This window comes from Triticum urartu, chromosome 4, assembly GCF_003073215.2.
Source record: "Triticum urartu cultivar G1812 chromosome 4, Tu2.1, whole genome shotgun sequence".
Lineage (NCBI taxonomy): Eukaryota > Viridiplantae > Streptophyta > Magnoliopsida > Poales > Poaceae > Triticum > Triticum urartu.
In genome coordinates, this window is record NC_053025.1 from 106,083,694 (window position 1) to 106,107,229 (window position 23,536).

Genomic DNA, 23,536 nt, shown 5'->3' on the forward strand with positions numbered 1-23,536 from the left:
GGCATGTCGCTTCAATGTCGGCTCCAGTGAAAGGTCATGTCCGCTCTGGGCCGACATGAATGATATACAAAATGCTTCGGTCTAGGAATGGGCGTGAGCGAGGGAGAGTGTTTTGGGTGGATTGAGGTTGTCAGGCGTGTGCTTGGCGGTCCGTACACCCGCAAAGCCCCCCCCCCACACACACACACATTTGGTCCGTTGGATCCAAACGGATGCGGGCGGTTTGAGAAAAAACTTCATAATCGGACCCGTGGAGTCATGGATTTGAGAGAATTTTCAACTTGGACCCCTACTCCGCCTTAAATGTTGGATCGAAGCGGTTTGAACGTCGAAATCCCCTTGTTCACCCTAAATCAAGGGATGGAATAGGGGAGTCCGGATGTCCGCCACGTTGGCTTGACAGCCCCCTCCCCCGGCTCACTCACTTCACTTCCCTCCCAAAACCGTAGCCACCAATCACCACCCACCACACTGCCACCGGCCGCTGCGACGGGAAAGAAGATCATAGAGAAGGGGAAGGAGTGGATCCGGGTGTGGAGGCGGCTCGATGACTACCTTTTCGACCAGCTACTACCATGTCGCAGCACCAGATCCGTGAGAAGCTCTAAATCCAATCGGCGTCGACACAAAGACACCATGTCTCTGTGGACTCACTTGGCCGCAGGTCGTCTGGGTTGGAGTCCTCCACCGCTTCATTCATCGTGAAGGAGTAGTCAATTGACAATGAGGACGACAATGTCGATTGAGAGAAGATCGAAGCCAAGGACTTGGACCAAGAGCAACCACTCCAGCCCACGACGAAGGATGAAGAGTGCATGCGGCAACTTCAATTCCCACTAGCGCTATGGAACTTGTTAGCCAACCAGGATCCGATGCAGGCATTATCCCCGTCGAAAAACAATGGTGTCCAGATCAGACGCCGTGCCAGGCTCCAGCGCTCACCACCCCGACCTTGTGGCCCCCATTCCAAATGGCACCCAACCCCTCTGAAGTCGTGCCCCCGCATCGAGTACTATCTAGGGGACGACAGGTCATGAAACATGTCATCCTCGTTGGAGGGCTAGCGCATCCAGCAACGCTTGCCAAGACGACGACGCCACACATCCTCGCAAACCCCATGCTCACGGAGCCTGGGCCCTCGACCGATCCAAGATCACCAAAGAGACCGACACCAGCTTAGCGAGCAGCTCCTCCGTGTTGGACTGCCGAGTCGGAGCGTGAGTTATGCCTCATGACTAAGGCAAGTCAATGCAAGGTTGAGGAGGAGGCGGAGCTGATGTGCCGTGAGTGCGTCGTGGCCACGGCAGCTAGGGTGCCTTCCACAATTGGTGTGACATTGACAATGGCGACAGTGACGATGACGGAGGCATTCGGTGGCCTTAGGTCATCCCCATGAGATCATCCTCGTGAGGTCATCGTCTATTATTCTGTATAGTTTTAGTTTAGTTTAGGTTTATTTTGAAGCTGGTGCGATGAATACATATCAAACTCGTTAAATTTCATTAGTTTGCATGTAATATATCGAATTCGTCTAAATTTCTGTTAAAAAAATTAAAAATGGAATTTTTTTAGTATAGTGTTGAGGGAGCTGATTTGCCCTTGGAGATGCCCCCGAGAATGGCACAAAAGAAGAACATTTCACACCACTGCGGTGGGCTAATCCATGCCGGCCCATCTGTACAAGGGCAGCGAGTTCGCGCTTTCGGGGTCACCAAGCCCATCCACCATAATGCTCCGCCTCCCCTGCCTCCTGCGTGGCGTCTCCTCGCCGGCGGCGTCCTCTCTCCGGCGAGCCTTCCGCTCGGCGGCCTCCCTTGAAGCCATCCTCTCACACTCCCACCCATCCAAGGCCTCCTCCGAGGACCAGGCGGGCCCCGCCCACCTCGCGCTCTACAACTACCCCACCTTCGCCGGCGCCTACTCCGCGCTCGCCGCTGACCTCTTCCACCGCCGCCTCGGCCGGCGCCTCCTCGTCCTCCCCTTTTCCTCCGTCGAGCCCTTCAGGTCTCCCTCTCACTTGCGTCTCACCGTTCCCTCATTGCGTTGGCCTCCAATTGATTATGCTTGTCTGTTTCGCACTGGCTTGGAACAAGCAGAGCGGAGGACTTCAAGGGTGCCGGGTTCCATTCTTGCTATCTTTTGGATTTCATCGGGCCAAGGAATTTTGCGTTGGAGCTCTCTCGATTCATCCCCAGGTGCGTTCAACAAGTTGCAGAAATCTCAGCAAGTCTGCAACTGAATTTTCTTCTTCTTTTTATCTTGACTACAAAATTTGAAGTGGAGTGTATGCACTGATATACATAAGAAACCTCGTGACATACCATTTCCAATGATGCAGTGTGGTGGCATTTGATCACCGGCAAAGCACACTGGCAAGGATCCCACAGATGGGTCGATGCCCAACTAACCTTGACATCCGCATCGACACGGCAAAAAGTAGCGCCCGAGCTGTATTAGACTATTTCTCCAATAAGCTTACATCGGAAAACCCTGATTCCGTGAGTAGGACGAGTCATTCCATTCCTGTTCTCTTTTTTTGGGATATGTTCCTGTTCATTGTATCGCGTCATTTGGGAAATAAGAACATGAGGTTGTTCTTTTCTCATCCAGGAGACATGTGAGAATCTGTTGGGCCAAGAAGATGAGGAGCGGGTTTCAAATGTTGTCAAATATGTAGAGGATGCTGATCTGCGGCAATGGCAGCTGCCCGATAGCAGAGCATTTCATACAGCTCTCAGGGATGAGCGTGCAAAGTTAAATTGTGTCAGTAATCCTCATGTTTTTGAGCAGGTGAAGGTCTACCCGCTGCAATCATGCTTATAAGCTTCTTTTGTGTATCCCTGAGGATGGCATGGTCAATCACCATTTTGTTGGCACTCCAAACAGCTAATGCAACTTGATGTTAGCGATCTGCTTGCTAGAGGGAATTCATTAGCTCAAAATCGTCTAGAGGCTGCAAGGAAGCTCATACACAATCCTTTCAAGATTTACCTCGGACAAGGGCTATATGGTGAATGCCTTGTAAGTGAAAATAATGCTCTTGCATTATTATAGTTATTATCCTTGATGTACCTTTTGATAGTGGTAGCCGCATAGCACCTATTTTTTCTTTACTGGAGCGTCCTTAGATTTCTTTAGCACAAGCATGTAATATGTGCATCCAGGACTGCTCTCACATTAATGGTATGGGCTACATTAAGTCTAGTTCAAAGGCAAAATACTCTGGGCCATTTTTCCTTTATTGTTTAGTTAAACTAAAGACTATCTATAGTTCAAAGACATGTGAACCTCATAGTTTCTCGCTTGAAATCAATGATTAACCTCATAGTTCAAAGCTGCCATTTGATGCAAACTTATTTATGCTTAAGAGCATTCTTTGATTCTCATGCACTTATCTGCCTGCAGTATTGCTGCAAACTTGGTTTCATGCTTGGGCATTAATGGACCCAGTCCCGAGAGTTTGATAGCAGATATTAGTTGGCTAATAAAACAAAATCAAGAGTTTTTTGGTGGCCTTGCCATCCACAATTTTACATCTGAAACCTGTTGTGTTTGTACCGTTGAAAGAAATCTTATGTTATAACATTACATGCTTTATTTACTATTAGGCAATCAGAGCCGACGGGGATTCAAAGCTGAGCCACGAAATCGGCTTGGAGTTGAGCAAGATGAGTGCTGGCGCCGGATTAAGGTACAAACTTTGTTTGCAAGTTTCAGAGCACATGGACACAGAAATTGTGTGTGGTTAGCGTTGTTTCAGTGATTTTTCATGAACGCTTTGTTTCACTTGGTAGACCAATTGGGGCAGTGGTCTTTATGCAACGTGGACTGCTGAAGATCTGCTTGAGGACTACAGACAATTCAACCAACACAGCAGAGATCGCCAAGGTGCGTGTTTCTCTTATTGTCTCTGTAAACCAGCATGGTTTTAGTCTTTTAGTAGTTTAGCTGTTCATACCACACCATGCCGTTTGAAATTTAGGCATATGGCGGAGGTGGAAAGGCGAGCTCAAGTTCTTTCGCACTAAGGATGGACGAGTTCAACGCCTGGATTAGGGAGAACACATGAACCGGCATGGAATGCTGGATGGCAATCTGGTGTACCATATCGTAACATGCATGCATGTCTAGTTGCGACGAAGATGTGAAAAATGAGCAGCTGATGTTGGAAGGTGAGACTGTATCCTTTGAATGGAGTGGGAGCGATCTAGGGCAAGATTTGTTAAGCCTGAAGCTGTTTAAGATCAGATGTTGATGCACACGACTCCCCTAATTGGTAGGGCTGGGTGTAGAAGCATAGATGATCGCAAGCAGCGCAATTGGTCTGATTGTGTAATCAGCGACCAAATCCTCTATATAGACATGCAAATTAGAGATATTTGCCATGAAAATATTCTATGGTTTTATACGTTTAGCATAATTACAAAAGGCCATCATCTAGTGCATACCACAAACGTGTTGATGTTAATAATGACAATGAAAAAGAAATGAGAGAACACAAAATAATAATGTTCAATTGTGACAGCATTTTATTTTATACTACTTGCAAAGCACCAGTGCTGACTTGATATCACGAGTGTTGCTGCTGCTGCTGCTTGGTCGAAGGACGATAACACTGACGATAATGTTTATTCGATCGAGAGCATTCCGCCTTGAAATTTCTTGGCGGTGAACCATCATCCTTGCCTGTTTGTGTTTCCCACGAGGCAATAATTTCGACGAGCGAGCTCCGTGATGGGTCTCTTCTTGCTTGTTGGCTAGCTGTATGATTTTCATCCTCGGAAAATTCAGCATCCGAATCTTTTCCTGCTTGTTCATCTATCGCATGAATTTCACCATCAGAAAACTCATCATCTGACGAGGTGGGAGGGTGATAGCGCACCACTTTATCAGTTTCTGGATGAGGATCACCAGCACTGGACACAGGACCAAGCTCTTCCCAGGCAAAGTCATCGACATTACCTTGGTCTTCATTGCCCTTGCAGCTGGCCTGGCTGTTTCCGTTTCTTGCAGGGAACAACTTACTTGATATGGTTGTGCTTCCATTTGCAAGAGAACTTGACCCTTCTGGTTTACAGGAATATAATGGAGCACATGTTCCTCTCTGAGGCAGCGTAAGTTGGAAATGAAAAGTTTCCGACCTACACTCCTTGATCCATTTCTTCTCAGAGATCAACAGCTGTACTAACTGATGGATATGTCTCTCGTCAAGGCCTTTGAGAAGCGAACAGCCTTTCTGCAGTCCATGTGCCAACTCCTCCCTGCCAAAAATAAGCAACTATCTGAGTAATAGTACTTTCTAAACAATCGGTCCATAGATTATTTCACATTACATGTCAGACAAGTCCTTGTCCACCATAGGATGGGAATTGCATGAGCTGGAATAACTGTACTGTAACTCGATGAATATAATAAGTTTGGACCTGGACTATATATGTTTCAGTGTTTCACAAGCATATAGATATCATACCCAGTTCAGGAAATATCATCCTTATTTGATTCGTGTCAATAAGAACAATATACATCATGAAATCATGAGCAGACAAGGAAAGTATTGTTTTATTTTAAGGAAAAGAAAGTAATTTTAAAATACATTGATTTTTTATCTACACGACCCAGCAACATCACCAGGCAGGCAATACACCATGCAATTTCATATTATATTTTGGTGCTTCCACAGGTGATATGTTTCTGTTAACGCTTACGAGCAAGACATTTGCTTGTAATACAGTATGATGGATCATCCACTGAGCACTGCACTGTTTGTCACTCCAGATATGACAACCACAATGAAGCTTATTGGTTACTAGTAATCAGGATATTCAGACTAGCATATTGATCTTCAAACAAGTTGGAGAACAGAAAAAGGGATCAGCTCGGGTTCATGAACAAAAGAATCCACTCAATATGAGCAAAACACTACCACTATGCACCTTATGCTCAGTCTTCTCGTCATGTTTCTGGGTGCATGATTAAGTTTCTGTGTTTTTCTACAAAATTGCACAATATCCTAGAAGGTGCCATGGGATCAGCTTGCAAGCAAAAATGCGACCCCATAGTTTTCCGGACATCAAGCTTTTGTTCTCATTTCAGTTACAGATCTACAACTGGTTCTTAACCAAAGAGCTAGTATTGTTAATCCAGGTTATATTATCTGTGATAGGTCGGAATTTGCTACTACTTATTAAATCTGAAGCCAATGTCACAAACATTGATGTTGGGTAGATATAAGAAATAAAAGGAGAAGCAGGAAAGATACATTTACCTTGCCTTTGCTTCTGAAACAAGTTTTGCTCCATGATGGGTTAAAAGATATTGCTGTAGTGCATCCCAGAAGTAAGATTTTTCAAACATTTCAACTCCTACTTGCTGTCCACTTGCACTGTTAACAAATGAACATCCTTTGTCCAAATCTTTCCTTGTTCCATCACGATTTTGATTATCTTTTTTATCTGATTTTCCAGCTGACCACCACCTTGCTGCCCAGCTAAATATTCCTTTGTTGCTTTCTCCAGAACCTCGTATCTTTTCAGGCTTGCTGATTTTGACTGTTTCGCCAGAGTGATTCTTTGTATTTGCAAAACCCCCCTTGACATCTGTTTCAGAACAGTTATTAGACAGGTCATTTGACAAACTAGTGCTGCCTGCTGAACTGTTATCAGGACCATTCACATCAGGACTGTCAGTTGTGGAACAATTCTTCATGGCCTTTCTCAAACGTCTGTTATGTTGCCCTTCCTGGCTTGTTACATCACTGGACCCTTCAGAAAAAGTAGCATCATGAGATGGATGGACCTGGGGCTTAATGGTCTTGGGACCAGTCCATAGTATCTGAATCCTTTCAAGTAGCCCTTTTTTACCAGTAGTACCTTGAGCCTCCGAGGAGGGAGTTGCAGCAGTGATCACCATATCAGCTTCCATATGACACGCAGGTGGTTCAGATGGCTTAATAAAATCTACGGGTGGAGCTTTCCTTTGGTCTCTAGATAACAAACCACACTGGGAAGATGGAGCATCAGCTATCGGAATTTTCCTTTGTTCTGGAGACAATATATCTGATGGAGAAGATGGTGGCTTCTCATTCTTCGTCTCAATGAGGCATTTTACCTCACCATTACTTTGAGCAGAAGGAAATCTATTAAAGCTTTTTTCACCAACTACGGCAGGTTGACTATCACCTGGTAAAGGATCTATAAATTTGACATAATCAGGCATAGCTTGGAGAAGAGCACTGAAGTTTTTGAAGCCATATAATCCATTATACATAAACAACGTGTTCTCTTTAAGTTCTCTCAGAAGATCTTCAACGTTGACCCCTCCAGGATAAGAGTTTAGTGCTCTCCTGATACAGTTGACCACAGATTTGGGGATTCTAGGTGTCTCCTCTGGTTTCTTGGGCTGCAATGGTACATTCATGGAGTGCTTGGATTCTCCTTGCAGGAAGGGGTCATCACCGACCAGAATTTTCTTTTGTTCTAAAGATTCTAAAGATAATATATCTGATGGAGAAGATGGGACACTGGATGATCGTGGCTTCTCATTCTTAGTCTCAATGAGGCATTTTCTCTCACCAATACTTTGCTGAGAACTCATTCTCATAAAGCTTTTTTCACCAAATACAGTGGGTTGACTATCACCTGGTAGAGGATCTATAAAGTTGGCATAATCAGGCCCGTTGACCGCAGATCTGGAGACTATAGGTAGCTTCTCTGGCTTCTTGGTTTGCAATGATACATTTCCGGAGTGCTTTGGTTCTGCTTTCTGGAAGGGGTCATCAAGAGCTCCCCTGTAATTACCATACCAAGAACAGGACAAACCATCAGGAGGCTGGTTAAAATGTTTCCGAGTAAACCCCTCCCCTTTAATCAAAGCTTCCCACGGCCACATAATTGTTGCTGCACTGCACAGAATGCTGGGCTCAGTAGTGGGACAGGCTAGCAGTATGTTGTAATTGCTCATCCGAAGGCGATGCAGAATATTTGCAAAGTGTTTATCCCCAGATATAAGGAAGAAATGGGCTGGTGGAGGGTTCTGAGCAATCCAATAGACAAGATCAGCAATGAATGATCTGTCAGAACCATCCTTTCCACCTATACAAAGTCAGTATTATTAGTACCATACGATCAAACAGCAGCGCAAGATAAGTAAAAACTACATGCAACATTAAGAAAAAAAAATACAGAACTGAGTCCCATTTAACTTGAAGCGACAAAAGAAGAGTTGAAGACTAGAAATACTCCGAGACTAGCTGAGAATTGAAATTCAGTAATATGCACTCACCAAAATAGCCTTATAACACCATAACAGTAGATAAGCGAGCAGGCTTCCCTACACTGTCCATCTACTTATTTACCAGTTGTGTTGGGTAAAATTTCTCCAAAGACCACAAATAGACTGTTTAAACAGCTTTTTTTTTGTATACATGACACATACATATGAGTTATTGCATATAGAGCAATTTTCATGTTTTAGTGACCCCAACTTTTCTAGAACTTAATAAAGAAGGACACCGATAAAGCCCGAATAATTCTAAGGTCAACTGAGATGACCCCAATGGGCAACCTCTATCTATTTTTATGAAGAAGAAGACAAGAAAGTGTAACGGTTCCTATTAAACATCGACAAAATAGTATACCTCACAATGATATATTGGAAATGATCGAGGTACATTTAGCACAAATATCAATCCGGTAAATACAAAACGAAGTACTCCCTCCAGCAAAAATGCTCTTAAATGGCGGGACGGAGGGAGTATCATCTAGAATCTGCTTTCATTTTCAGCATTCATACACCAATTAATGCAACTTGTAGCAAATTTCCAATCCCATAACACCCCACTGTGCCCAACTACATGCAACCTAGGCAACAGCATAAAAACAGACGGACATTTCTGCAATGCATTCTGAGGCATATAAGGTAATAACATTCCCAATTCGTGTGATAGAAAACCCAAACAATGACAGTAGGCGAGTAAGGAAATGGTGGCTGGCGGAGGTGGAGGACGCAACTGGTGGGGACGTGCGAGAACGCGACGCCGGTGGCCGCGAGGACCTCCTGGACGGGGCGGGGGAGCACGAAAACATCGCCGAAGGCGGTGATCTCGACGGGGCCCCGGATGCCGGCGGCGCGCAGCGCGGCCGTGACGCGCGGGGCCACGCGGCAGGGGTTGGCGTCGGGCGGAAGCTGGCACTTCTGGAAGTCCCACCACACCGACACCTTGACCTCCTTGCTTTCCTCCTGCTGCTGCTGCTGCTGCTGGGGCTGCCCCCTCCACCGCTCGCCGCCGCCCGAGTGCGAGCTGAGCCCGCGAAGCCCCCGGAGGCGGAGGACGAGGAGGGGGTATTCGCGGCGCGGAAGCGCTTGATACATGGCTGTGATCACCGGCATCGCTCGCCGCGGCGGCGCCACGGGCAGCTGGAGGCGGTGGCTGGCTACTGCTGGCGGCGGGGTTTCTCCAGGGCTTAAGAAGGATGAAGCCGAATGCTTCATGGGCTGGGCTCTCTGTTGTTGATCCGAAAGATAGACTGATATGGGCCCAAAGTGGCCTCCTGAACGAGGAGGTAGAAGAGGCCCATTGGGATAAAAGCTCAGGAAAGAAGGAGAGCCGAGAGCGCGTAAGGGTTGGCCCCCACACACACGGCGCGGTCTGCGGGGAGCGGCAAAGGCGATTTCGCCGGCGTTGGTAGTGGAAGCGGGTGTGCGCGCGACGCCGCCAGCCGCCGGCCGCCGGCCGATCCTTCTCCGGCCGCCGCGGGGCGCGATGGAGACGGCGCACGAGGTGGCCATCTACATTGACCGCTTCCACAATCTCGACCTGTACCACCAAGGGTAACGAGAAGGGCCATGTGCATCTTCCCTCCTTCCATTGGCGCTCCTTCTTTTCTTGATTCTTGAATGGCGGCATGTGGATTTTCCTGAGCCTCTGTCGGGTAGATAGAGATACGATTGGCATGCGATTTTCCTTCAGATGAATGTTTCGTTCCTGTGACCATTTCTATGCGGAATTCTTTTTCGAGAATACATATAGCATGCGCACCATCTATATTAAAGAAGATTTCTATGGGGAATTTCACTGCTGGTTCCCTGATTGGTAATCTGGTACGATTTTATTTTATTTTTGTATTTTTCCGACACCCTGTTTGGTAATTTCACATTCTAATTTTGTTCTTCTGTCCATTCCTCTTGGAGAACGATCCGTTGCAAATTTCCGCCCCTTTTTCCCCAACATGCGGACGCTATGAAATTTGATTATTTCTTTTGAAATTTGCTTGTGTCTGCGTGCAGATGGTACCGGATGAAGATTAGTGCGGCGTGGGAGCAGGACGACGGCAGGGCACCGGTGTCGCCAGCCAGGGTAGCACAATACGAAGGTTCTTGCATCTCCCATGGCTTGGAAAAAGAAATTTCCGTACTCACTTTACATTTCTTGCATGATCCTGTGTGGGTGGAACCGTGGAAATAAATGTCTAAATTCGTGCTTGATGATTTATCTGCCAAGAACTAAAGGACTTACTTAGGTGGGGCATTGTGATTTGGGATTGTTCAAATGAATCATTTCCAATATTTATTGTGCCTGATACATATATCATAGAAAATATGTATGTTCCATTGTTGGGGGGGGGGGGGGGGGGGGGGGGGGGGGAGTTGAGAAGGTATGTTCTGCGTGATTGTTCTTCAATCCTGCCTTGTATTGGTAACCGTAATCAGATTATTCTACTTATTATGATCAACACGTAGACCAGTTTGTAATGTTAAAGCAACAGCTGTTTGCCATCTTGCATTGACTTTAAATGATCTGTTCATTGCTATTTTTATCTTGAATTAAATCAATTCATTACTAATTTAGCTCTTGTTTTTTCTTTGGTTAGTTTAGGCAATTTTGGTTTGTTCAGTTTTGGTCGTTCCCGTGCTTGTTGTGCTGCAATGAGCATTTTGATGCCTGTTAGAAAAAATAATAATTCAGGGTGCAGAAAAATATTAGGTTGGATTTTCCATGCTGGGACATTCTTTTGTCTAGTATCCTTTGAAATTGTCAATCTTTTGGCTAATAGATAATGACATGCTAGGTGGATTGTGCAGCTACTGATATTGGTGCGAAGCGTGCATGTGGCTTTTGGAAAATAGATGATGTCGACAACAGCTTCTATACACAGCCATTTAGAATTAAATATGCTAGACAAGATATTTATCTATCACTTATGGTGTCTTTCTACATACCCAACAGTCAAGATGAGGTTGGGTTTCATAAAGTTTCTTTTTTTTATGTAATCATGTCTTGTATATAGTTTGATTTGTTCAGCTTTGTCTATTATAGGGTCCAGCAACTTCTTCAGTTATGTTGAAGTTTGAGCTCCTATTTGTTCCAACATTGGGGAATAGGTGAGTGTGTATGTTATTTCCATCTCTTTAGATCTTGTTTTGCATGCTCTCGACATGTTTGTTCATTGTGGAGTACATGTGCATCTAACATTTCACAGGCTGACTGCATCAATACTGAAGCATGTTCTCCTTTTCTTCTCTATTACAGGATTGAAACTGAAGATTCAAATGACCAGTATTTGATCCCTGTTCATGAATTTAGGATCCCACATAGGGCACTCCTGGGTTTACACACATATTGTCCTGTCCATTTTGACACTTTCCACCCTGTGCTTGTTGATCTGACCATACATATAGTGTACCTGAAAGCTGGCGTGACTAAATCGTCACTGAAGGTACACAGGTTTGTGATGCTTTTAGCTTGAATATTATTTTTAGGCACTTAGTCTATTCCACAAGCTTGTCTGAGACTGCTACTATAACAGAAACCATATGTCCGCTTTCTTCCTTTTTTATACTAAAAAGAACTAAAGCAGAAATATGCTTCTAACAAGTTTGGCATAAAATTTTAGAGATACCAAATGTGTGTGTGTGTGTGTGTGTGTCTATATATAGGGTCGCGCTATTCGTCACCCTGGGTGAGGAATAGTTATTCTTCACCCCCCTCTATTTTATCATCAATGCACCGTAATTTTACGTTCCGTAAGTTTTGTCTTATTTCCGACGTAAAAACAGACCGTAAGAAAATATATAATCGTCGTAAAAAATATTTTATGTTATGTAAAATTACAAACGTAAAAACATAGTGTAAAATACACATAAACTGCAGATTTTCTTGTATTATGACCTATATTTTAATTTTCTTATGCCAAATTTTACGTAGTGAATCAATCGAAATGTAACTATTTGAATTCCAAACGTAATTTAATTCGGAAATGATCGTAAGATTACCTCGGGTGAAGAATAACTTATTCTGCACCCTGGGTAGAATTTGTCGCGCTATTCGTCACCCTGGGTGAGGAATTCTTATTCCTCACCCCAGCCATCCCACGCACAGAGCCGAACCATCCATCGGAGGGAAAATGGTTGTGAGGTAAGATTACGTTCTTTAAACTTAGTCTTGCTCCTGTAACACTAGAGGACAAAGTCAGAAGGCACCAAGGGGCGTGAGGTAAAATTGTTTGCACGTGAAGTAAAATTAGGGGCAAGAGAATCCATCCCAAGCGCTGAAAATGCCCAGGAGGACAGGAGAGATTGCACCATAAAATTACTGCATGATTTTTTTTGGATAAGGGTGCGCGCCCCCATGTTTAGATGAGGAAAAAAAAGAAGAAAATCAGCATTAGTAAGCAATCTTGAATTTCCAATATGACAAGGCCGCGTTCCTAAATTGTAGCTATTTTTTAATATGAAATCTATATTGTGCCATTCACTATGACTAGTAGTCCAGAAGATATTGGAACGTTATTATCTCCAAAAACATTGTTCTGAAATTATTTCGTATATATTATACCTGTTTGCAGGTGGGGAACATTTATTAATTCCTGGAATCATTTTTTATTTCTTCAGTACATTTTGAATTTGAACTCTCAATTTGAACTTCATGACAATTATGAGCTTAAATGACAATTTTTTGCATGTTCGACGATGTAAGATTATGAGCTTCAAAGCTTGACATGATAATTTACATCCATGACGTAATTTGTACTGAACTTTTTTTTGAAAGGAACATAATAAATTCCAATAAGTTACGAAGGGGACGCAAGACGACAGAACATGTGTAGTAACAAAAAATTCCAATAAATAAACTTCTTTACTAAATAACATGCGTAGTAACAAAAAATAAACCATAGCAAAGAAGCTGCAAGTCAACAAAGATTCATACTTATGGGCAGATAACTAAACTTCTTTACTAAATATAACCATATTGGGCGTATAAAATAGACAAATTCTACTGCAAATTTATCAAGAGGGGGCGATACCGGAGAGCAACATTGTCGAAGACCTGGTTGCTGACCATGTTGCAGGGAGGAGATGCAAAGCACATCAAATAAGCAAGCCAACAATGAAGGAAACCTGACACTGAGGACCACCAACGATGTTGCACGACTGGTCCGCCTATTGCGAATCGACGACCGCCCACCACAGTGGAAAAAATGGAGTCCTAAGAAAATGCAGTTACAGAGTGTTAAATACAAGAATAGAACAACAAGTAAGCATATACTGTAAAATGTAGATAACCATTTTTGACAAAAGGTTGATCCCTACTTTAACAAAAGCGATAGTTTGTTGGGTACCAGCTCTTACAGGAACTCCTAAACAGAACATAACAAATGCAACCCATGGTAAAAAAACTCCTCATTTGGCAAAACATAGTTAATAACCAAGGAACGACTACACATAGCAAGTAATATCCATCAAATAGAAAAATAGTTACAGAAGGATGGGAGCCTAAGAAAAAAAAGGAAATATAGCATCATGACTCGCAGTGATTGCAATGATCTTTGGTATGGTTCTGAGGTTGATATGGATCCCTATACAGCCAATGGTTGGGAAATTAATATGTATACAATTATGTTTGTTTCAAAAATGTGCCAAAACAGATGATAAAGAGGTAAGCTCCAGTAGAAATAACTCGATAAATGATTCCTGTTTTAGTAGTAAATAGTTGATGTATGCATTCTAGTCAGGTAGCAACAAATGCCTTGCTTGACCAGAAGAAAAAAGATCCATTCTATGATGGATAAGAAATTATGCCTTGGACACATGCAGAAAGTAAGCCAAGTTTTTCCTTTTATTTTACATGAAACGTTGCATATCTAGTCATTGGTTAGTAATTAATATAGCTAAGCACATTACATGCCAACATTGTATTGCAGCAAAAGCAACTTCGGAATATCAACCTCTAATAGACAAATGCTTATAAGTAGACCCTCCCAAACAAGCTGAATGTATTTCAGAAGGAAATAAAAAAGGCTGAATGGAGGAAAATTCTATCAGAAATCAGGGCCTAATAGTTATGAGATAACAGCACGGGTAGTAAGCCCATAATATGCATCAGCTAGAAGATTTACCTTTGACAACAGAGATCTGATGCAGAACTTGCATATACTAGGTCTGGAGCAACACAAATTAAAACTGGACCACATAATCTCAAATGAGAAAAGTAATACAATCTAAACTAATGGATTCAGGCTTGAGCTCGCCTTAGGCCACAGCAGGCTACAACACGAACACAAAAAACAATGGTTAAACCATTGTTTTCTAAAAACAGAAATTAGAACAAATCAGCAAGAATCAAAGTGGACTGAAATATAGAAGTACGTAATACTAATTACCCTATATGTTTTATCAACTGCAATATAAGAAGGCAAGTTATATCTGGTGACAATTCATCTTTGAAAGCCAATTCAAATGGGAAAATCCATTATAATTCAACCTGATTCTGCACCTACAGACCCGAGATACTTCTCATCTCAGTACTAGCTGTAAGTTTGCTTCATCTTCTTTGAGCTAAACTTGTGCACCCAAATTTGAGTACTAGCTGTAAGTTCACTTCAAGCTAATATATATCCCGAAATCAGTATATGAACCCAATTATCTTACAGCCCATGTTTTATTGCCCAATTCTGTCGGTACGACCCAGAGACATGAAACCTACATAGATCTAATAATGATTACACTAATTACCTCTTGTTTGTTAATTGAATAACTAACATTTGATGGACCATGACAGACAAAAGATGCGGCATATGGGCATGCTAAACTGAGGAGTAATTAGACACAAGCCGCTGAACCTAAGGAGTCATTAGACACAAAAGCGTTGGTAGCTCTATTTATGGAAGATAGAAGATTAGTAGGACTGGAAGCGGCCATAGGTCAGATCTGGAGAGAAGCTCTTCCTGATTTGTCCCCAACATCTATTTTTCGACAGTACCAAGCAGGCCAGATCACCACGGCAATGCAAATTTTTGTTCAGTCTTCGCTGAATGCACATTATCAAATCTGGCGAAGCCGTACTCAAACTTGTGCACCCAAATTGAAACGTGTACAGGCCAAAACCTAGCACCATGGCAGCCGCCGCAACCAGCAAGTGGTGACCAGGATTGTGCCTAAGTTCCTTGATTTAGAATTCTCGATTGAGAGGGGATGGGAGGAGAAATACCGGGGAATAAATCCTGGCAATGAACCAGAGTGTGGAGAGCTCACCGTGACGCCGCCATAGCCTGCTAGATGGAGCACTGCCGCCGTAGCCCGCGAGATGGAGCAGTGACGTCGTGGCCGTTGTTGAGCATGAAGCGGTCGCAGTCGATTTAGCCCCCGCGTTGCCCGGCACTGAGGAACCCAAAGAACTCACCACACCGCCGATGCCACCTACTACCACCGAGCACCGCGCCGCTGAGTCTGCACCGCCAACAGCAACGATGGCGCCGCCCAAGACCAAGTCAACCCGCTGAGCACCATGCCGCCGTTCACCGTCGAAACCGTCCATAGCTTTTTTCCTTTTCTTTTTTAATAAAGAGCGGAAAAGGACGGGGAGGTGGCTGGGTTCGAGACATCAACGCATAAAAGGTAAAATTACCTCAACCCGATGTAATTTTACAGCGGGGGACGGTAGGCTTTTTACAGTCTTAAAACCGTGGCGACTTCGTTGGACACTGACGTAAGATCTGGCTCAGCCGACCGACCAGGGTGAAGAATTAGTATTTCTCACCCTGGGCTACTAATAGACTTTCTCTCTCTCTCTCTCTCTCTCTCTATATATATATATATATATATAAGTTATAAATGTGAGGTTAATTACTTTCTTGATGTTATTTCATGCCCCTGAATAAATTATTTCTTTTATTGCTAATCATCTCATCAAGTTGGTGAGTAAAATGTGTCATTCATTATGCAGGCATTCAAGCAAGGTTCAGTCTCAAAGTTATATGATATTCTGAAGGCATTATTATCTTCTAGAGAACTGTTGCTTGAGGAAGTAAAGAGGATCAGTAATGGTATTGGTACAACTCTTGAAGATTTGGATGGCGCTGATTTAACACTTGGTAAATACGAGTCAGTTCACCCAACAAAGTCAAGTTTTCCTAATTATACTAATGGGCTCCCTGTAACCCCAAAGTGCATTGGCCAGCAGTTTGGCATTTTACAAGATCTTCTAGAGGTACTTCATTTCTCTGTTGAAGATGACTACTGACAAAGTGCAAATATGGTAATTTTGCTGATTGGATACATTATCTTCCAAGTATTTCAGAGATCTGATGATGCGGTTCAAAGCACTAATGATGCTATGCTGTACACTCTTTCCAAGGAAGAATTGTTAGAATTATTTGAAACAGTGAGCGACCAACTTTCACTTGTATGGAGTGGATTCCTGAAGTTTCATAGGTGAGGTTAATTGCTTTCTTGATGTTACTTCAGAAGATGGGCATTTTCTATTGCTCTCATGTGTTAGATGTTTCTTAACATTTTAGATTATTTCATGTCATTCCTTATTCAGCCAAAGTATGGTTGGTCTCCTGCAGGACAAATAAATTAAAGATACTGGATTACTTGCATGATATTTGGGATGTTGATCGGAAATCAGAATGGTCAATATGGATTGTTCATTCAAAAATTGAGATTCCACATCGTTACATGCACGGTATGGGTGACAGTTCGTCTCCTCGCCATTCACTCCGGAGGGTTTCCAGCTCAAAGAAGTTGCATCATGATGTAATTGTCTTCTCTTGATTGTTTACAACGAAGTATGCTTGATACGCTTGTCACTGTTTTATGGTTCCATATATTTTTGTAGCCTGTACAGAATGCTTCTTCACGAGCTGAACTCCACAGAAAAAGTATTGCGCAAATGAAGGTCAATCTTTGTTGATGTTGGAACTGTAAGTGAAACACTTATCTTAATAAGAGGAGACTAATGCGAAGTCCACTGCAGATTAACGCACGGTCTGTTCAAGATATGCATATCTATGCTAATCCTTCACGTGTTCCTGTTGTTCTTATAGAACAACATGTCATGGTCGTTCCACAACATGGTTGTAACAAGGATTTGTTGGCAAATGCTCCAGATCTGTATAATACTTCTGTACCACCTAACCTACAAGGAGATTCTTTTGCGGGGAGTCCTAGCGGTGGTAAAAACGCTGGACATGTCTTACGAGCTGTCATTTTTGTGCATGGATTTCAGGCAAGTTTATTTGGACTTATGTGTTGGTTTGGATCTAATTAGTACACATTTATTTTGAACTTCTGCCGATGTCAAAAAACAGGGGCATCATCTGGATCTTTGTCTCATTAGAAACCAATGGCTTTTGCGTGATCCTGGAGCTGAGTGTCTATTGTCCGAGACAAACGAAGATAGAACATATGGAGATTTTAAAGAAATGGGTAGAAGGCTTGCTAATGAAGTAGTCTCATTCCTAAAGAACAAATTGGATAAGTATTCAAGGCATGGAGGCTGCAGAGAATTGAGGCTTAGTTTTGTCGGACACTCCATTGGGAACGTCATCATCAGAAGCGCACTATCAGGTATTTTCAACCTGGGAAATTCCTCCAAACAGACCGCTGCATGTGGCTAATCAATTTCCATTCAACAGAACCCAAGTTGCAGCCGTTTTTGAAAAACCTCCACACATACATGTCGATATCAGGGCCTCATTTAGGTTACTGGTACAGCTCAAATTCGTTGTTCAACTCTGGCCTCTGGCTTATGAAGAGACTCAAGGGACTGCAATGCATGCATCAGCTCACTTTCACCGATGAGCAAGACCCCCAGAATACATTTTTTTACAAGCTCTGCAAGGTACATCGATTAAATCTATCAACCTCATGCTAGAATTAGATGTTTTCTATAGCTAGAAGTAGAACTAGGACGATAGGCCAACTTCCTAATTTGGTGTATGCGCCTACTTCCCTATCCTTTTTCAGCTCAAGACACTGGAGAACTTCAAAAACATCATTTTGGTGTCTTCACCGCAGGTGCTTAATATGACCAGCATGCCTGCCCTTCCTTTCGAATGCCAGGATGGTTTTACTCATTCTATTAGATATCCAGAAGGTTTACTCATAAATCTGGTCACAATCTTCCTGTGCTAGGATGGTTACGTCCCATACCATTCAGCAAGAATCGACCTCTGCCCGGCCTCGTCGTCAGATAGCTCGAAGAAGGGGCAGGTGTTCACGGAGATGCTCAACAATTGCCTGGACCAGATCCGTGCACCCACCTCCGAGACGCGGGTGTTCATGCGCTGCGACGTGAACTTCGACCAGTCCACACAACGACGGGACCTCAACTCCTTTGTCGGTAGGGCTGCACACGTCGAGTTCCTGGAGAATGACATGTATGCCAGGTTCATCATGTGGTCCTTCCCGGAATTGTTCCTGTGATGAATGAGGGTGTACCGTAGGCTGGGGACGAGGGCGCCACCTCCATTCTGTAAGCGAAAATTCACATGGCCATACTGAAATGACTTAGTAGTTGACAGCCGATGGAAATGTAAGATGTTCTACACTAGTGGGAGTTCATGTTCTTAGAAAAGAGGCATGACAAGCAAAGTACGGGACGCTTGGGATACTGGCTAATACTCCCTCCTTTTCAAATTATTTGAAGTTCTAGCTTTGTCCTAATTTAAACTTGTTTAACTTTGACCATTTATAGAGAAAAATTGCTAATATCTGGGATATAACCTATGATGTTTCGCCCCTTCAGGGGGGGGGGGGGGGGGGGCCTCTTTAATGAGAGATGTGGAAAAAAGTGAAGTAAGGGTGCCCTATGGGGTATCTGATTTTGCCCCTTGGTCTCTTTTTTTCATGTCAAAGGGAAATTCCATTCATTGAACCCTTGTTCAGTTTTCCAAACAAAAAAAATCATCCCAGCCTGGCCAGATGGGCCAACTATCAGGCTGCTCTAGCTAGGCTCCCACCACCACCACCGAGCCGAGCTGTGAAACAGTCCAGCCCGGCCTGTTCTGCTGCAAGGAAGAAGAAGAAAAATACCAGCGCACATGTGCTTGTGTTTGAGATTCCCTCAAAAAAAATGCGCCTGTGCCTGACAGGTGGATCCCACCAAACGACGTAACCGTGACGCCTGAGTGACGCAACAGTGAAACCCAGCAATATGCGGGCGGGGCCACCGTCACAGCCCGCTCACACAGCAGCACAGCAGCAGGCAGCAGCCAGCCAGCAGACATCATTCACACGCACACACTGCACAGGGCCTCCCCTCCTACTCCTAGTGCTAGTACTTGACCGATGATGATGCACACGCACAACAACAGAGCAGGACAGAAACCCGATCACACCACCTTGTGAACAGGGGAGGGGCCGGTGGAAAGGGTAACGGAGCCGCATGTGGCCGGTGAACCAAATCATCAAAAACCCAGCCAGGATCATGGCAAATGGCGATGATTAGTGCCGCTGTTACTGCAACGAGAAAAGTGCTTTGGAGGGGGGGTTACACTGGACACAGGACAGTTCCGAGCTCTCAAACCCATCACACCCCTTTTCTGAGAGGAACATTGCTGTCTTGTCTGCCGCCACAGCCGTTCGGTCACTCTGAGGACAGCTCCATGGACTAGTGGAATTTTGTAGGTAGAAAGGGGAAGAAGAAGAAGATTGTTCCATTGTTCATCAGAAACTAGTGAGAACACCCGTGGACTTGTTAAGTGAACTAGCAGAACTAAGCGCAAAACCAAAGATTTTATGAGAGAAATACTGAAATGATATGGGGAGGGCAGATACATCTACCAAAGTAGACACCGTGTACTGTGTACAGGGGTGCAGCTGAATGCAGGACTGAACTACAAGACGAGCATGCACTTGGTACTGCATCAGGTTGTTATTAACATGTGACCTCGGGATATCATCCTGGGAGGGACTAACTTTTCCGCGGTACACTAGTGGTAGAAGGCAAACGGAGTAGTGGTTAAACTTTGTGGCACCACTTTACCTTTTTGGCCTGATCAAAGGTTGGTGTTGGTGGATACCTGACAGAAGAAGCTTTTGTACAAGGAAAGAAGAACACATGCATTCAGATTCAGTCAAGAGATCATAAGCCATTTCATGCACTTGGTATTTGGATTCAGTCGAATTGCTTTCTGTTCTGCAATTTCTTGTTCATAAGCCGTGATCTGTTGCTATATACTCCCTCCGTCCTCCGTCCCATAATGTACGATGTTTTTGCAAGCTTTGTTAGTTTGATAAAATGTCTTACATTATTTATGGGACGGAGGGAGTACTTTGTAGCCCTTGATCATACCAACTCGAAAAAAGAGAGCTCTTGTTCATAAGCCATTCCATGCTATTGTCTCTTGCCGATTTGTCACTCTGCAGACTGCTTTATTAGTAATTGTAAAAGCTATATACTGTACTATACATGGTGGGAATTTTATCCTCAGATGCTCTTTTTACTCCTGATAAGCAGACAAACAATCCACATATAGAGAACTGGGCAATAATCTTGATCATATAGAGAACTGGGAAATAATCCATAATTGGAGACAATTTTTTTGCGGGGACATTTTTAACTGCGGCATATCTCGGGACAAAGAGTACCAACGCCTTAAGCTAATGTTCAAACTGAAAATGTTCCAGATGACACCAAAAATGAGAATGTGGACATTATAGAGTCAAGAACAACACAGAAGCTAATCACTCCAGTATTTTTTTTCCATTTTCCCCTCTTTTCTATGACATTCTAAGATCAGAGCAAGCGACCTCGCAGTCGCAGAGAGCTCACAGACGCAAGTAACTCAAGAATTAGCCGCGCGCGCACGTCCTAGACGACTAACAAAAAATCTGATGATACACACCAAATGCAGCATCAAAACATGAGAAGAAGGAATAAATCTTTGCAGAAAGATGGTTCCTTCCCTTTCCCCTTTCCTTTACAGAACGATACACATTTTAAACTTATACTACTGCTGACTGCGAGACAGATCACGGGTGATCAAAAACCACGGACGGGAGAGGAGCTACCTATCGCCGTCGCCGCAGCGCGCGGCCAAAATGCGGATTCTTGATGATGGTTCAGTCGGCGGCGTTGGGCATCGGCGAGTCGAGGCCCTCCATGCGGCTGCGCACAATGCGGTGGAACACCTCCCGGACCTGCCTCTCCAGCGGCTCCAGGCCGTCCTTCATGGCGCTGCACACGGCGGCGAGCTCCGCGGCGGCCTCCCGCACCGCGGCCTCCCTCTCTCCGGTGAGCGGGATGGGCGCCGCGTCGATCGCCTCGGCGAGCCTCTGCGCGCACTTCTCGAGCGCGTGGATTTCCTTGAGGAGGCCGCAGGAATTGCGCCTGTCCTTGCGCTTCCCCTCCTCGGTGAGCCGGTCCTGGAGCGTCAGGAGCGGCGGCGCCCACGCGAACGCCCCGCGCGGCGGCGCGGCGGGGAGGTGGTGCGCTTGGAGCGCCGCGGCGCGGTCCGGGCACGGGACGGCCGCGACGAGCGCCCACGAGGCGAGGTGCAGCAGGCACCCCATTGCGTAGACGGGCGCGGCGAGGCCCGCCTCGTGCGCGCGCGGCGCGGCCAGGCCGGCCCCGATGGCCTGCAGCTGCCGCGACGCCGACCAGGTGCGGGACACGCTCCACGAGAGCGAGCGGAAGTGCGAGGAGGAGGAGGACGAGGAAGAGGCGGAGGACGCGCGAGACGGGGACGCGCGGCTCCCGCGGCCGAAGGAGCGGTTGCGGTGGGAGGCGAGGAAGGAGGCGACGCCGCCCCCGCCCCCGGCGGCGGCCGCGTCGTCGACGAGGAGGATCGAGAGGTCGGACAGCGCCTTCCTCGCGCGGCGGAGCTGGCCCTCGTGGATCTCGTCGGGGGCGAGCAGCACGGACGCCGCGATGCCGGCGAGCCGCACCCAGCGCCGGACCTGGTCAACCCCGTCGCGGGCGGCGTTGCACACGTCAAGCGCCTTCACCGCGCGCTCGTGGTACTCCCCCACCAGCCTCTCCGCCAGCGCGCCTCCGCCGCCGCGGCGCCGCGCCTCGGCCACGACCGCCCGAAACTCCTCCTGGCACAGCAGGAACGCCTCGAGGAGCCGCCGGATCCACGGGACAGAGAGGAAATCCTCCCCGTCCCTCAGCTCCGCGAGGCTGACGGCCACGTGGCGCTGGAACGCCTCGACCTCGGCCTCCCCGCCGGACGGGAGCATGGCGGGGGACGCCGGGGTGTCCCGGCTCCGGGACAGCAGCGAGCGGCCGAAGGAGGCGAACGGGGAGTGGGAGTGGGAGGAGGAGGAGCCCTGGTAGTCCGTAGCCGGCATGGCCGCCGGTGAGACCGGTGTGGGGGTTTCTCGCCGGAGAAGGCGAAGCGGGCCGCGGAGAAGGGGGCGGCTATCGGGTGCGGGTCGTCGGCGGAGACGTTTTGTTTTGGATTTGCGATGAGGTGCGGTGTGGTGTCGCTGATGGGTGTAGGTGTGCGCGTATATATGTATGGGGTTGTGCTTAGGGGGGCGATTAGTTTACTGATTGATGATTTTGGGGTTAGGGAAGGGTTCCCGGCTACTAATCCCTTGCACCTGTTGAATTAGTTTAATGGTGGCCTCTGGTCTTTTTTGCAGGTGGTGATATTCTTTTGGAATTGGAATGTCTCTGGTTTTTGTTTAGCTCTATTTGACCCTTTTTGCAGATGGTCCTTCTAAAGATTAGTAATTACGGACAAGTTCCTTTTCAAGTGGACGATGCTTGATTTTGTTTTATTTTGATTTGAAAGGTTCGGCCAATACTAGCTTCAATGATTTTTGCAAGGAAATGGTGCTTGACTTTAGGCAGAAATTTGTCAAGTATTCAAGAAATAGTGTTCAAATCGCCACATATGATGCTCATACCGACCTGCAATGTTTTTGAGGAACCTTGATGGAGCTACGAAGCTCATTCAGAGAACTAAGAACAAAATTTGATCCAAGTTATGGGGAAATTGGATCAAACATGAAACATCTGTTATACGGCTTGAAGATCGACGCAAGTAGAAAAGATCATTTGGTCGAAAAGGAGCTTCATGCTTGTAGTTAGATTCGTCCCTCCAAAATGTCGGCACCGAACAACACATAACTAATACCGTGCACCTTTGGCAGGTCATGGCTACTTCGTCCTTAACGAGCACTCTAGCAGCACGATCAGTTGGAACCTAGCCACATCAAGGGCCCTGTTTGGATACTCTAACTCGGTTAGAGGTTGGAGTTAGATTCTAATCCTGAATTAACCTTGAACTAACTCTAACCAAAG

At 45.4% G+C, this 23,536-nt stretch overlaps 4 protein-coding genes across 7 annotated transcripts; 2 read left to right on the forward strand and 2 right to left on the reverse strand.

The window, feature by feature from the left end:
- The first annotated feature begins 1,643 nt into the window (after positions 1-1,643).
- LOC125550908 lies at positions 1,644-4,535 on the forward strand. The gene is made up of 8 exons (XM_048714025.1): positions 1,644-2,004; positions 2,097-2,195; positions 2,339-2,498; positions 2,611-2,790; positions 2,887-3,021; positions 3,609-3,691; positions 3,795-3,888; positions 3,983-4,535. Exons 1-8 carry the CDS (start codon positions 1,664-1,666, stop codon positions 4,067-4,069), a joined length of 1,179 nt encoding a protein of 392 aa, XP_048569982.1. The 5' UTR covers positions 1,644-1,663; the 3' UTR covers positions 4,070-4,535.
- Positions 4,034-18,987, forward strand: LOC125550907. Of its 4 annotated transcripts, none has more exons than XM_048714021.1 (14): positions 4,034-4,172; positions 10,285-10,370; positions 11,080-11,234; positions 11,315-11,379; positions 11,528-11,714; positions 16,220-16,483; positions 16,574-16,707; positions 16,845-17,034; positions 17,117-17,176; positions 17,255-17,506; positions 17,589-17,847; positions 17,916-18,121; positions 18,247-18,297; positions 18,415-18,987. In XM_048714021.1, exons 2-14 carry the CDS (start codon positions 10,295-10,297, stop codon positions 18,703-18,705), a joined length of 2,190 nt encoding a protein of 729 aa, XP_048569978.1. In that variant the 5' UTR covers positions 4,034-4,172; positions 10,285-10,294; the 3' UTR covers positions 18,706-18,987. The 4 variants fall into 4 exon arrangements, with proteins under 4 accessions (XP_048569978.1, XP_048569980.1, XP_048569977.1 ...); XM_048714023.1 differs by having other exon boundaries at positions 4,156-4,172; positions 11,067-11,234; XM_048714020.1 differs by lacking the exon at positions 4,034-4,172 and adding an exon at positions 9,618-9,828.
- Positions 4,379-9,522, reverse strand: LOC125550906. Its single transcript, XM_048714019.1, has 3 exons — positions 9,009-9,522; positions 6,266-8,090; positions 4,379-5,261 (listed from the first exon to the last, which is right to left on the reverse strand). The coding sequence occupies exons 1-3, from the start codon at positions 9,487-9,489 to the stop codon at positions 4,571-4,573; spliced, it is 2,997 nt and encodes a 998-aa protein (XP_048569976.1). The 5' UTR covers positions 9,490-9,522; the 3' UTR covers positions 4,379-4,570.
- Positions 18,988-20,945: 1,958 nt separating the features above from the next.
- On the reverse strand, positions 20,946-22,735 carry LOC125550909 (protein ROH1-like). Its single transcript, XM_048714026.1, has one exon. The coding sequence runs from the start codon at positions 22,573-22,575 to the stop codon at positions 21,346-21,348; it is 1,230 nt and encodes a 409-aa protein (XP_048569983.1). The 5' UTR covers positions 22,576-22,735; the 3' UTR covers positions 20,946-21,345.
- Between the last annotated feature and the right edge of the window lie 801 nt (positions 22,736-23,536).

Bases quoted from the DNA above. Each gene is read 5' to 3' on its own strand.
- LOC125550907 (XM_048714020.1), top strand. From the start codon at position 9,761: ATGGAGACGGCGCACGAGGTGGCCATCTACATTGACCGCTTCCACAAT. The intron at 11,235-11,314 runs GTTGGGTTTCAT...TGTCTATTATAG, and splicing joins TACCCAACAGTCAAGATGAG to GGTCCAGCAACTTCTTCAGT. The intron at 17,177-17,254 runs GTCAATCTTTGT...AGTCCACTGCAG, and splicing joins AAAGTATTGCGCAAATGAAG to ATTAACGCACGGTCTGTTCA.
- LOC125550909 (XM_048714026.1), bottom strand. From the start codon at position 22,575: ATGCCGGCTACGGACTACCAGGGCTCCTCCTCCTCCCACTCCCACTCC.
- LOC125550908 (XM_048714025.1), top strand. From the start codon at position 1,664: ATGCCGGCCCATCTGTACAAGGGCAGCGAGTTCGCGCTTTCGGGGTCA. The intron at 3,022-3,608 runs GTAAGTGAAAAT...ATTTACTATTAG, and splicing joins GGCTATATGGTGAATGCCTT to GCAATCAGAGCCGACGGGGA. The intron at 3,889-3,982 runs GTGCGTGTTTCT...TTTGAAATTTAG, and splicing joins ACACAGCAGAGATCGCCAAG to GCATATGGCGGAGGTGGAAA.
- LOC125550906 (XM_048714019.1), bottom strand. From the start codon at position 9,489: ATGAAGCATTCGGCTTCATCCTTCTTAAGCCCTGGAGAAACCCCGCCG. The intron at 8,091-9,008 runs GTTGCGTCCTCC...GACTTTGTATAG, and splicing joins GTTCTCGCACGTCCCCACCA to GTGGAAAGGATGGTTCTGAC. The intron at 5,262-6,265 runs GTAAATGTATCT...TATTTTTGGCAG, and splicing joins GTTTCAGAAGCAAAGGCAAG to GGAGGAGTTGGCACATGGAC.